Source organism: Carassius gibelio, chromosome A18, assembly GCF_023724105.1.
Source record: "Carassius gibelio isolate Cgi1373 ecotype wild population from Czech Republic chromosome A18, carGib1.2-hapl.c, whole genome shotgun sequence".
NCBI lineage: Eukaryota > Metazoa > Chordata > Actinopteri > Cypriniformes > Cyprinidae > Carassius > Carassius gibelio.
In genome coordinates, this window is record NC_068388.1 from 17303668 (window position 1) to 17317852 (window position 14185).

The 14185-nt window shown below is 41.6% G+C and overlaps 1 protein-coding gene across 1 annotated transcript; it reads left to right on the forward strand.

Moving 5' to 3' along the window:
- Positions 1-7920: 7920 nt before the first annotated feature.
- On the forward strand, positions 7921-13116 carry LOC127933943 (uncharacterized). Its single transcript, XM_052531081.1, has 11 exons — positions 7921-8688; positions 9150-9688; positions 9802-9928; positions 10204-10502; positions 10669-10759; positions 10987-11103; positions 11235-11310; positions 11386-11637; positions 11843-12014; positions 12153-12301; positions 12406-13116. Exons 2-11 carry the CDS (start codon positions 9438-9440, stop codon positions 12591-12593), a joined length of 1722 nt encoding a protein of 573 aa, XP_052387041.1. The 5' UTR covers positions 7921-8688; positions 9150-9437; the 3' UTR covers positions 12594-13116.
- Positions 13117-14185: the final 1069 nt, after the last annotated feature.

The window sequence follows — 14185 nt, forward strand, 5'->3', positions numbered from 1 at the left end:
TCTCTTTGCATTTAGCCCTTATTTATCAAAAGTTTTACTATAAAAATACAACAAAACATTTTCTTATGACCTTACATGAATTATTGAGACAAAAATGCATTATGAAGAAGAAAAGCACCTGCTATTAGTAGCATTGGAGCTAACGTTAGCATCAAGCTACATCAGACAATTTATAAAATTATTAGTACACTTTTACTCAAAACTCACTTTAAACCCCGATCATGTGTTTATAATAACTTCCTTTAGCGATCAGGGGTGGAATTTGGTCGTTTACTGTTGTAAAAATATGTTATTTGTAGCCTTTTTCATCGCTGCACAAGTTAGCATTTCCGATGTACATTTTCTATTTTTTTTATAAAAACGCCCCAGATCTCAAGAAATTCTCATACCAAGCTTTACTATCGTAATCGCGGGTTTATTATTCGGATATTTCGTGTGTACAGAGGTGTTTCAGTGTTGTTTTGGCCAGATAACTACCAGGAAGTGTGCAGGAAGCATGTGACACGATGTGGCGGTGTCCGGTTATGACACTCTAAGATTGACATTGGGAAGGCCCAATCGGAGTCTGAGTGACACACAGCACGAGCTGACACCACTGCACGCACACACAGATCGCTGAGAGAGGCTGTTTATCATCAGATCGCGTAAATCCGTGGAAAATGAATAGAAATGGCGATTCTGTCTGAAGAAATATGAAGTAAACATCAGTAAATATATCCATATATCTCCGCAGATATGCATCTTTTGTCTATAAATCCTTATTGAGGCTGTTCAGTGAGTCTATGTGAACACAAATAAACCGCTGCTGACGTGACTGAATATGAGTGAGTGGTGATTTCTATTCAAAATGTGGCATAATACGGATTTATTATTTTGCACTCCTGACATAAATCACTAAATATCTGTCAATCTTTCGTTCATTATCTGGCTCGGCTCGCTGTTCATCTTCAGTTCTCTCTTCACAGCAGTTCAATCAGTGTACTGTTTGAGTAAATGAATTACTCCAGGAAATTGGTTTGTTTTAAGTCAGAGGGAGTGTCAGCCACATTTAAAAAGTTAACAGCTTAAGTCATTTATGGATTAATGCTTATTGGAGACGCGAACCGTCTCAAATGATTCAGTCGTAGTTTTTGCTATTTTTGGACCAAAATGTATTTTCGATGCTTCAACAAATTCTAACTTACCCTGTAATTGTCACATGCAGTGCTTTAAGCGGGCCGCCACTTCCAAATATAGCTCTTGAGCGTACCACCACCTCTCCATACGCCCAGAACGTGCTTTTAGCGTACCGGTACGCTCATTTGGACATTTGTTTTAATAGTGGATTCAATCTTTTACCTGCACTGCCGATTTAATGCAAGCTTCCTAATTCATCCCACCGAGAGCAGAAAGTACATTACCCAATTACCCATTCACCTTCAAGTTATACAAGCGCATGTGCCGCTTTTCCCACTGTTAAGTGTCAACAACTCAACGTGGCCGGAGAAAGTGTGTAAAACTCGCTGACTGTCACCTCACTAAGTCTGAATGACATCACTGCAGGTCAGACTCAAGCTAATGAAGTAATGCAGCTCTTTCAGGTAGGGTGACCAGACGTCCCGAAAAATTCGGGACATCCCCGAAATCTAAACTGTTGTCCCGACTCCCGAATCTGGCCCTAATTGTCCCGAAAATTATACTAAAGCAAAATCTTGAGTATTTATTGTCTGATAAACATTAAAAACTGTCCGCGGAGGTTGAGCCGTCCTGCAGCCAGCCCCCGCCGGCTGCTCATTGGCTGCAGCATCTTTTTTCTAAATTCTAAAAAAATACCGTAGGCGGCTATAGGCACAAATTTAGATATTCATTTACCTAATTAATCTATAGCCTATGCACAAAGACAATATGATCTTTTTGTCCCCTTTTTGTTTTAAAGCTTGATGAAGAGAGCGCAAGTTGCTGCAGCTGCGAGGAGCACAGTGATGCACGCGTACAGGAGTGATTGACAGTTCGCGGCAATGTGTACAAAAAATACTCCGCTACACAATTATTTCGTTATTTTCGTTTAAGCTTATTAACGTTAAGTGTTACAGAAAGGTCTGATTTACGCACTGTTACAACAGTCATTGTTTTTATTTTATTTTTTACAATTACATTTGAGTTCATGATTTTAATGTTGTTGTTTCTTGTTCCAGACCAAAGAGTAAGCTAATGACAGATGGTTGATCTTTGAATAAAAATGTGTTTTGTTAAGGTTTGAAATTCATTATCTTTTATTATAGGCTACGAAGTCTAATATCATAAGCCCCCCATCCCGTCACCCAAGACCACAGACAGACAGACAGGATAGTCTGCGCATGACGTGATATTTTATTCGGACCCAGAAGGCGAGATGTACATCAAGGAGCGCTATACACACTCATGAAGTGTGTGTTTCATTCATACTCGAAGACGGAGGGCGCTCTTGCGCAGAAAGTCATACCAAGAATTCCATAATACAGCTATCGCTGTATGAAAACAGTTGTTTTCACAGAGACACGAACACATTAAACATACCATTGTATATCAACAATGCAGTGCTAATTGCATTTATTACAGTATAGAATCTGTTCTGCATTATTATTATGTGATGAAAAAAAGTGTTTGTAGTATATAAACAAATCATTATTATTTGTTGTTGTCCAGCAGTTACACATTTCGATGCCAATTAAAAGCTAGACATTAGAGAAAATATGTTTTTGTACAGTAAACTAGTTTTTTTATTTTTTAAGAAGTATCTTCTGTTCACCAGGCCTGCATTTATTTGATCTAAAGTACAGTAAAACAGTAAAAAAAATTAACATTTTTACTAGCCTATTTAAAATAACTTTTCTTATTGAATATATTTCAGAATGTAATTTATTGAGGGTTCATGAAAGAGTGGGAACCCTGATTACTCTGGGATATTGGTTTGTTTTAACTCAGAGGGAGTGTCAGCCACATTTAAAAAAAGTTAACAGCTTAAGTCATTTGTGGATTAATGCGTATTGAAAACGCGAACCATTTAAAACAATTCAGTTCGATTTGGTTAACTGGTTCAAAAAGATCCGGTTAGAATGAATGATCCGTTCGCGAACCGGATATCACAAGCTGCTTTGTTTTGAACTCTCTTACAACAGACACGGAAGAGAAGACAATGATGAATAAAGTCGTAGTTTTTGCTATTTTTGGACCAAAATGTATTTGAGATGCTTCAAAAAATTTTAACTGACCTTCTGATGTCACATAGACTACTTTGATGTTTTTCTTAACTTTCCGGACATGGACAGTATACCGTACACACAGTTTCAATGCAGGGACTGAGAGCTCTCGGACTAAATCTAAAATATCTTAAACAGTGTTCCAAAGATAAACAGAGGTCTCACGGGTTTGGAACAACAAGGGTGAGTTATTAATAACTTAATTTAGGTTTTTCAATGAACTAACCCTTAAACATCGAAACATTTGTAGACATTTTAATGATAGCACTACAAAAACACAACAAAGGGAAAGACTGTTGTCTTATGTAGTGGTTGTTTACTGTAAAGAACAGGTACCCCTATCTTTAAAGTCTTTTGCTTTTGAACTATTACAAGGAGCTTGGTCTTCACCAAATTAGATCTCTGCAACGCCATCTGGTGCGCATTTGGGAGGGGGATGAGTGGAAAACGGCATTCAAAATACCCTCGAGACACTACAAGTATATCGTTTGGTCTTAGCAATGCTCCACCCATTTTCCAGGGTCTCATCAGTAGCGTACTGGATGACATGATTAATAAATTTTTCTTTGGGTATTTGGATGATATTCTTATTTCTGTCATAACAACTCATGGAGGGATTGGCATGGTAATGTACATGACAGTGGCGTAGCCACGGGTGTGCCAGGGTGTGCCTGTGCCACCCACAGTGGCAGCTGGCACACCTAAAAATAGATGAAGAATTATTTTTTTTGTCTCAATAAAAAATTTGTACAAAACCTGGGCAATTGTTGTTTACTTAGAAAATATATATATTTTTAAATCAACCCTTTCACGCGTAAATTACAAATATTTTAATTGACCCCTTGTTTCCATGGCGAAGCGTCATGATTGTCACGTGACACACCGCAGCCACTAACAGATGTATCGGTATTCGTTTTATTTAGTTATTTAGGTAGTTATTCATTTTTTATTAAAATATATACACAGACTTGCTTACCATGTCAACTATCTGATATTCCGATTCTTCTTTTAAAAACCTTTATAAATTATCTTGATCTATAACGAGATGAGCGCTGCAGTTCAGAGTCCTGTCAGCCGGATTTAACGTACAGCACTTGAATTCCCCAGTTTCTCTCAAAATACATAAAAGTAAGTGGCTGTTGAACTGGATGAAGAATAGAGTAAACTTTATTGTTCTGCTATGTGTGTCTGAATATGAATAAAACACGTCGGCAAATTACATTTGATTAGATAGTTTTTGCTGCTTCAATAGACATCAGTATGTATTTTACAAACTACCAATGTATTGTTTTACTAGTGATTATGTATATTTAAATGTATGAAACCTAAAATAAACATTATGTGGTTGAAAACACTGCATATTAATTGTGATATATGACAAGCGCTGAGCCCGTCCGTCTCTGGCCAACGCGCAAAAGCTGTTTGAATCTGGCAATAGATACAGTCGGCATCTAGTCATAGCTGGGGGCGTGGCGAGGACAGAGTCGGCGTGGGGGAAAACACTGCGAGCATCGTGTGTATCTGAATGGCAAAATGCACATATTGAGCACTCATCCCCAGAGACACGTAGCACAATTGTAGTCTCTTTTAACTTTAATATTCATATATACTAGTCCATATCGATATTTGATTCATTTTACAGCCCTAATATAGATGTATTCATTCAAAAATAGCCAAATCCCGTGACGTTCTGCTTTATACAACAAGTTCTATTTTTGACTGGATTCCGCGATTCAATCGTTTCGCAAACACAGACGGGGTGAATTTATGAATGAAAGCGTAAAAGTTCTGACACAAAACTAAGTTGTTACGTGTCCACATGCTTTTTTAAGTGGGTTTATGTTCGACACTAGGCTAAAGTTACATAGTTTTGCTTAAGAATGATAAGGCTAATTATATATGCATTCCACTTTCTGAAACAACCTTACACAGTTTTGATAACGTTAATAATGAACACGATGTTAATATAGCCTGCCTGTGATGAAATGCCGACTGCACACACACACATGCTTAGTCTTGTAATTCCACAACTTTCCTTGATCATCCTCACAATTTATTACTTGTAGCCATTTTGCATCCTTTCCGGCTTTGTATGTTTATTAGGAAGGTTGTAGAACTTAAAATCATAATTTGTTAGTTTATTGGAGGTACAGAAAACGACACAGGAACTCTTCGGTGTGATTATCCCGTTTATTTCAATTGTCGCCAAGGCAATGTTTTCCCCCACGGGCTAAAATGTTAAAATGTAATTTACATTTTAAATTATTTATGTTAAAATATATCTGCCAACCTTTGGACTGCCGACCAATCAGCAAACAGCAGCTGACTGTGACCCCAGCAGTCTATGATATAAACAGATCATTTTTGATTGCACATTGCTAGCTATCAATATGTCGCAGAGCTCGTTTATTAATTTTTTTTTAGCAAAAAAACCTTGGCTTGATAGACAGCTGTACACATAGCCTAACGTTACACCTGATGAGGATGTTTCTCCCTCCCCGGGCCCAACATCAACAGACAGTGTTGCCAGATTGCAAATGTCCAAGTATCATCCCAGAAGTTCAAAATTGTCTTATTTGGACGAAAATTATTACATTTAACAATTAACTACGTTTTGACACAACGGAATGGTTGGACGGAAGCAGTGCGACATAAATGCTATCCCATAATTTTGCACAGTAATCTGACAATAAATGTGGCACACCCAGATTTTCATATGCACACCCAGAGTCTCTTTTCTGGCTACGCTACTGGTACATGACAATGTTAATGTATATGGTCTTGAAGTGTGAATTCCATGCCGTATCTGTTATATATATGTAATATGTTACATCACCTCTTCCAGGGGAATCAAACCAGACCCTTCTTAGATAAAATCTGTCACTAAGTGGCCCGTCCCCAACTCCCGTAAAGCTCTGCAGCATTTTCTAGGTTTCACCGACTGTTATTGGTGGTTCATCAGGAATTTTGGTAAAATTGCTATTAAACCTCACCAAGGTGTCCTTCAGGTGGAACCAGCATACTCAGGTAGACTTTGATAGCTTAAAGTCCTGTTTTGTCTCTGCACCTGTTCTGTTTGTTCTGAGTCCCAGTTCATGGTCAAGGTTGATGCATCAGATGTCAGGGCTGGTGCAGTTCTAACTCAACATTCCCGCTGTGATGGGAAAGTCCACCCATGTGTATCTGTCTGGATGGACCGCAACAATATTGAGTATAACCATTCCGCCTGAGCTGAGCTCAAGTTAGGCCCGCTATGTGGTCTTCTTTAGCTGGTTCAACTTCACCCTCTCGTACTGGCTGAGGTCCAAAAATGTCTGGGCTCCAGATGAGGAGCTGACATCTGAAACCATCCTCCCTGAAGGGGTGGTGGTCGGAGGTCTCTCCTGGAGTATTGAGCGGGGAGTAGAGGAGGCCAGACGAGGGGTTCAAGTGCCTGGCAGGCAGGTTGTTTGAGCGCTGCACTCTGAAGTCATTTAGTGGGGTAATTGTCCAGGCTGGTCTGCCATCCAGGGATTTGGGGGAACGTTTTGTTTGCCATCCGTCAGCGTTTCTGTTGGCCCAAACTGGCCGAGGATGACAGACAGTTTGTGTTGGCCTGCCCCACTTGTGCCCAATGTAAGCCTATGAATTGCCCACCTGATGATCTGCTCCACCCTCTTCCTATTCCTTCTCATCCATGGTAACACATTGCCCTTGATTTTGTCTCTGGGCTTCCCCCTCAAAGGGTAACACTATTCTCTCTGTGGTGGGTCACCAGAACAGTTAATTTTATTGCCATGCCCAAATTGCCCTCTGCCTGGGGGACTGCCCAGCTGATGGTGGATCCCATCTTCCATCTCCATGGTTTGCCGTTTGACGTGGTTTCAGATAGAAGTCCTCAGTTTGTCTCCTGGTTTTCAAAATAATTTTACAGACAGATCGGGGCCTCTGCGAGTCTGTGTTCTGGTTTCAATCCTCAGATCAATGAGTAGTATGAGCAGGCCAAACAGGATCTTGAAATAATGCTCCACTGTCTGAAATCCAATAATCCAAAATCCATGGTGCCCACGCTCATAATTCCCTTCTGGTGGCAGCTTCTCGATGTCCCCTTTTGAGTGCTTTGTGGGTTATAAACTGCACCTGTTTCCATGATAGGAACCCAATGCTGTGGTTCCATTCAGCGCTGGGGGCACACCTGGGAGAGAGTCAGGGGGGGTTTGGTCTGAAACTCAGGATGAACCAAAGCAGCAGCCGATCACTGCCGGTCTTCTCCCCTGTCCTATGTGTGTGGGGTATGGCTTTCCACCAGTGATCTGATTAGGATTTTATTGGGATGCTGCATCACCAGGGTGGTTAATCTGGTGGGTCTCAATCTCATGCTCCCTTCCACTCTCAGTCGGGTTCACCCTATGTTTCCTGTCTCTAGGGTTAAACTTGTGTCTTCTTCACCCCTTAACCCTGTGGGTGATCATCCTGCCCCTCACCCCCTTGTCTTGTGCCATTGTTCCCCTCCCTATATGGTTAGGGGATTACTTGATAGCAGTGCCACAGCAGAGGGTTTCAGTATTTCATGGACTGGGAGGGCTAAGTTCCAGAGGAGGAGATGGTAAGTGCTGTCCCAGGTCATTTTGGACTGTTTGTTGATCGAGGACTTCCATCTGCGACAAGGTAGGTGTCCTCTTTGGATGGCTGGTGGCGCTCCTGGTAGGGGTGTACTCATTAAAGGCTATGTTGCAGGTTTTTTTTTTTTTCTTTTCTGGCAATTTTCTAGTTCGTAATAAACATTTAAACAGTTATCCATTGTATTTGATGTTGTAGGGTATTACAAAAAAGAAATATAATAAGGAAAAGTAGGTGAAATCTTAGCGGTTAGCTACAGGTTAGCAATGAATCTTGTTTCTCCCACAATGCATTGCATGACGTCACATGAGGTACTCGCTTTTGGACGACAAACGAAAGCCCGCCTTAATACCATTGAGAGAGTGAGACGAGTAGTGAGAGTAGTAGCTAGTGAAAGAGATCGATAGATTGATAGATAAATAGATAGATACATAGATAGATATCATAGCATAAATATATAGTCAGAGATAGCATAGCATAAAAGATAGCTTAGAGAAAGAGTAGAGAATAAGTAGACAACATGGTTTATTACTGTGTTTGTGGCGGGTGCAAGAACTCCAGCAAAACTGGACATAGGGTCCATTGTTTCCCCAAGGACAAAGGGATCTTCCGAGGCTGGGTGCAATTTGTCAAGATTAGGCGGGCAGATTTTTCAGCTAGCTCTGTCACCGCCTACTCGAGAATATGCAGCGCGCATTTCAAGGAGGAGGATTACCACTCAGGGGATGCCAAGATGGTCGCACTTTCTTTAAAAAGTATGAGGATGGCTAAGTTAATTCCTACCGCCGTGCCGTCTGTGAATGCAAACCTCTCTGCTTGTCCTGTCCCGAGGTCGAGAGACACCGTCTGCCGCAAGCGATATATTGCCACGGTAAGCATAATGCTAACGTTAATGTTTACAAGCTGCGTTTTAGCTAGCTCTGTTTGTATTTTGCATAACGTGTTCCCTTTGACACAGCCTCCACTACAAGCATGATCATTCTGAAATTAGAAAAGCATATTTCGTGATTCACGAATATGAGCCAAAACAAAATTGCCCTGAAGTAAATGTCCATAATATGGACATCGGGAATCGTCATCGGCAATCGCCTTTCACAATAGTGTGTTTGCGTTTTGTGTTAGACTGCTACGGTTCTCTTTCACATATATTTGACCGTGACCGTGTAGTGGAGGCTAAACGCAAGTAAACACAGTTTACCCACCTCTGAAATATCAGAAACAGTTTATCCACTTTTCACTTCAAAGTTTAGCTACCTCTCAGTAAATTCACTAACGTTACCATCACATGTACTCTAGACATTTATAACCACTTATTATATTTGTTTTGGCAAGATGATGACAGATACCTCACAGCAGGAGACCGTGGACAGTGTAGACACTGTGGAGAGTGTCGATACTGGCGATCAGCCCTTGTCCTCCTCCACTTCTGACGCTGTGACACAGTGTTATTTGAAGCCCCCCCCGATGGTCTCGCGGTAAGTCTTGGGTATTTTAAGTGGTAGATATTCTGTCTAAATCATTGCCAGTATCTATGCAAGCAGTACATTTCCATACACATTGATTAAATTAATACATAGCCTACACCAAAATATAGCCGCTTGGATTTGCTATGTTTGTCACATGTTTGGGTATGTTTACTGCCTCTTCACAGCTGTGCAGATTAACCTGAAGCCCAAGATGGTCAGCATGGGTACACAGACGTCTTTCAGCCCACAAACCTCCACTCCCCTCGCTAGTCCTGAACAGACAGATGATGATGATGATGATAATGCCTCTGTCGTTAGTGACTTATCGTGGGTGCCCGAAGAGCCGATGCATGAGGAGGACTTGTTTGATGAGGAGCCACCTTACGCGTGTGACCCCCACCACAAGTGAGATAATTTAAAACCAACATAGACCATTTTGAATGCTCATTTTATTGTGTACTGTAGCTTTGGTAGTTTGAATGACACCTCCCTCCCTCCCTAATTTTTTGTTGTTGTAGTGGCATTGACAAATTCATTGTTTGCCAAGAGGAGCTGATGGGCCTTTTTGCCATCTGTCCGGCCTGTTGTGAGAGGTCAGATAGTAGCATCGTGCAGCAGGAAGGAACTTTTGTTAAGATCAAGCAGGTACGGTTTTGTTTGCGCAGCAGGCCATCTGGTTAGAAAATCAGAATATCTAATTACAATCTGATAGCTCTGACTGTCTTGCCAGATAATTTACAATGTATGTACCAGGCTGGCTTTAGTCTGTTGGTTTGTGATGGCATCATATTTGAGTGTTATACTGTATTGGTCATGTGTGTTTCATTGGAAACATGAAACCAGTAATGTACAGTACTTAATCTATATTCAATCCTGATATACTGTTGATTACTCTTTTTCTTTTTTTTTTACATATCTAGGTCTGTGCATCATGTGGCTACCACCGTTTCTGGCAAAACCAACCAATGCTCCACAGGAACATGCCGACCTGCAACCTCCTGTTAAGTGGGGCCATTCATTTCACTGGATGTTTGGCCACCCAGACATTAAGAATGTTGACTCTGTTTGGCCTGCAGTGCATCAGTGCGAGCAGTTTCTTTCGCCATCAGCGCCGCTACACTATCCCTGTAATCGTTCAGGCCTGGCAAAATGATCAAGCAAAGAATTTTAGTGACCTACGGGCAATGGATGGTGGGCTAGTTCTTGCTGGTGACTGCAGGTAAACCAGTGTGAGAGCTCATAGACCAGTTGCATGTTTTGATTTTGTTATTTGTTATCATGTAAGGTGGCTTTAGTTGGCATTTGCAGATGACATGGTGGATTGTCTTTACAGACCTTTTTTTTTTAAAACTTGAAACATAATTCAAATTTGTAATTAATTCCAGGTCAGATTCTCCTGGGCACTGCGCGAAGTATGGATCCTACTCTCTGATAGAGGACAGAGTGAACAAGGTGGTGGATGTTCAGCTTGTTCAGGTAAACCTGATGTTATTAGACAAAGAAATGAACTCTGCAATTTGGTAAACTGATGGTATCTTAATATAACATCTTTCCACTAGTACAACGATGCATAGAGCTTTATTGTGTATTGCCTAACTAGAGTACAGTGTATCATAATACCTGGACCATCAACGCGTCGGTTCATCCACGCCTCCTTCAACACCACCAGCATTCTACACTTACACTGTTATGTCATGTTGCAGAGCTCAGAGGTCCCCAACAGCTCATGGTGTGAGCTTGAAGGGCTCAAGCGCAGTGTTGACCTGCTGAGGGGAAAGGACCTGCATTTGGCAACGCTGATCACGGACCGTCATCGCCAGGTATTTACAATAAAAATGCAGTATAGAATGTAAATATCTGAATTGCATTGAAGCTGGATGTTTGTGGTTTTCTGATGCACTGAGGGCCACACAGGTCAATCATCCACAAAAGTTTGTTTATTTCTCCTTAGGTTGCCAAATGGGTGAGAGAGGAGCTGAGCCCTGAAGGGACACGGCATTATTTTGATGTGTGGCACATTGCCAAAAGTATGTATTCATTGTTGGAACCTTGAAGCAGTTTTTGTTATTGCATATCAATTAATACCATTTGTTCTAAAACAGGTCTGGGGAAGGCATTGGATGCAGCTTCAAAAGAGTGTGACCAACTACAGTTGTGGAGGCCTGCTATAGTGAATCACCTCTATTGGACTGCAGCCTCAACCCCAGATGGCAACCCAGCAGTCATGGAGGCCAAATGGAGAAGTTTAGTCAACCACATCCAGGACATTCATGACCATGACACCCCTGCCTTCTCCAGTTGTGCCCATGGCCCTCTAGACGGGGATCAGCGCAACAAAGAGTGGTTGGACCCAGGTACAGTACACACAGTATGTGGTATTATGCACGCTCTACAGTTTTGTTGTATTTGCTGTCTGAGTGATTGTTTGGATGCTTTGACATGTGACCTTTGTGATGAAATGTTTTCATTCACTGGCAATCTCATAACATTTTGTTTACTGTTTATGTTTGCTATAATTCATATGTGTATCTGTCTGCCTCCCTGTCTTGGTCTTTGCAGGCTCATTGGCAGCAGTAAAGTTGGAGAACATAATCATGAGGACTGCCTTACTGAAGGATGTTCGACAGCTGTCTCCACAGCACCAGACCTTCTCCCTTGAGGCTTACCACTCCCTCATCTTGCACTTCGCGCCCAAGCACACAGGGTTTTCATACCTTGGGATGTATAGCAGGTCAGTGCTATCCAATGGAATAATACTGCCAATTATTATGCCGTTTATAGTAATAATAGTACCTATTATCATGCCTATTGTAGTATTTTGTCATGCATACACCAAGTTAAAAAAATTCTCAAATGTGTTATTTTGTAGGCTTCTCTTAGCGGCGCTGCATTATAATCACAATGCCAACCGTGAGACAGCACGGAGAAGTGATGGGACGGAGAAGTACTGCGTGCGGTATCCGCGCTTCAGAAAAGGTGCCCATGTGGTGCTTCCCATCAAAGAGGCAGCCTCATACGGTAAGCAGTGTCATGCAGTTCTATCATATTTTGAGATGGTGCAAGAGACATCTGTGATCAGTGGCAATGATCTTTATACAGTATTATTATTATTATGTCTGCAGGTTATGCAACATCATTAATGAAGGCCCTTCGGGAAAGCTACACTAATTCACCTGCAGCTCGTCGAGAGGTTAGCGACAATTTATCCTCCGATGCAACTGCCCCCATCGCCAAATCCTTCGAACAGGTTCCGAAGGAGGAGGCCGTCAGCCTCTACCTAGCCCGGCAGTCACGTTACAAAAAAACCTAATTTCACATTATTATTTTTTTTCCACAGACAAGTCCAATGATTTAGTTGTAAGTATTTATTTTAGTTAGTTATCTTCTTTCCCTCTGTCCATGTCATCTAATTTGGTGGTGGTTTCCTGCATGCTGCATGGTTTGTTTTTTCTTTGTGTGCTGTTGCTTTGGTTTTACTTTGCACAAAATTATTACTTTTTTCCATCTTTGTAAGTGGCAATAATTGTCGCTGTACCCCATTCAAGGGGTCCTGCATGCCGCATGTCTGCTCCTCTGCCTGTTATTTGCATGAAATTTGTTGTATGTAATTCAAAATAATTTACCAATCATTTTACCTGTGCCTTGTCAACCTCTGTGTGCGGTGTTGTCTGGGCTCACTGTGTGTCTGCTTGATGTGCTTTTGCGTGTGTGTGTGAGAGAGAGAAACAAAAGAAACGGTGCAAACGTTTCAGGTCAGTAATCTTCGTCCTTGTTCAGTAAATGTTCAGTAACCGTTAAAAGCAATGCCAATAAACTGTGTTTTCTTATCAAAATTCATGTGTTCTGTGTGCTTTATAACATTTTAAGGGCAATTGGGGGATCACAACAGAATAAGCAATTATTTTTATTAATTTTCATCCAAACGAGGCCATTGAAAGCCCTTATAGGTCTGGTCACCACTTTGAAATTTTTGTCTGATGGTTGAAACAACACAAGAGGGTAGAGGCTTCCTTATACTCCTGCCTAAAACTCCATTAGCCCAGCGTATAGCCTGCCTGTACGCAGTGTACCGGTATTGCCTAGGGATAAGTAGGAAAGATTCTTAAGTTTAAAACTGTAAGTAGGTTGGAAACGTCATTTTAAGCCTGTCTCTTATGCATGTTTATTGTGTATGCAACACATATTCTGTCACCTATAGCTGTTGTTCAAAAGACTCAGTGTAAAAAGATTGGTAACATGAACATACTCGTGCGTGCTGGCTTGAAGGGGACCATGATCCTGCCTGAAGTGTGAGTATGCTATGTGTAGCACAAACGGATTCAGGCAGCATGCCTCAAATCCAGGATGCTGCGTTAGGCACGTTACATCTGCTGGCCGCGGGGTGAGGTCCTCGACCAGCGACCAAAACGCTCTCACCTCCCTACAACACAAGCTCTCCACCACAGTTTCCATGGGACGACACCGCCCACACAGACACCTGCCAAACACAGCGACACAGACGCATACTACTCACTCCCTCTACCGGTAAGCCTGACGGTGTCAATGACAATTAATCACGAGGAAAACTAGTTGGCACTATCAACAATAATCACACTGAAGACATGACCAGCCGTCGGCGTCGGCTACGTTTGCAAACAACATTTTCACCGGAGGAGGTGGTAAAAGCTTAGAAATTAACAGTAGGGGTTCACAGGTGGGACTGTCAAGCTAGCCCATAGCTAATCACTGTCACTAGATATAAAGAAAACGTTGACTTTTATTCGGTGCTATTCACTGACAGTAAAAAAAAAGTTGTTATTGTATGCACTGCTGTTCACAGACTACTAGCTCCAGCGGTCATTGCTTCGTTTCTAAATGGTAGCAACTCACCAGGACACTTCACCAACTCTCCAGTCATTCTCC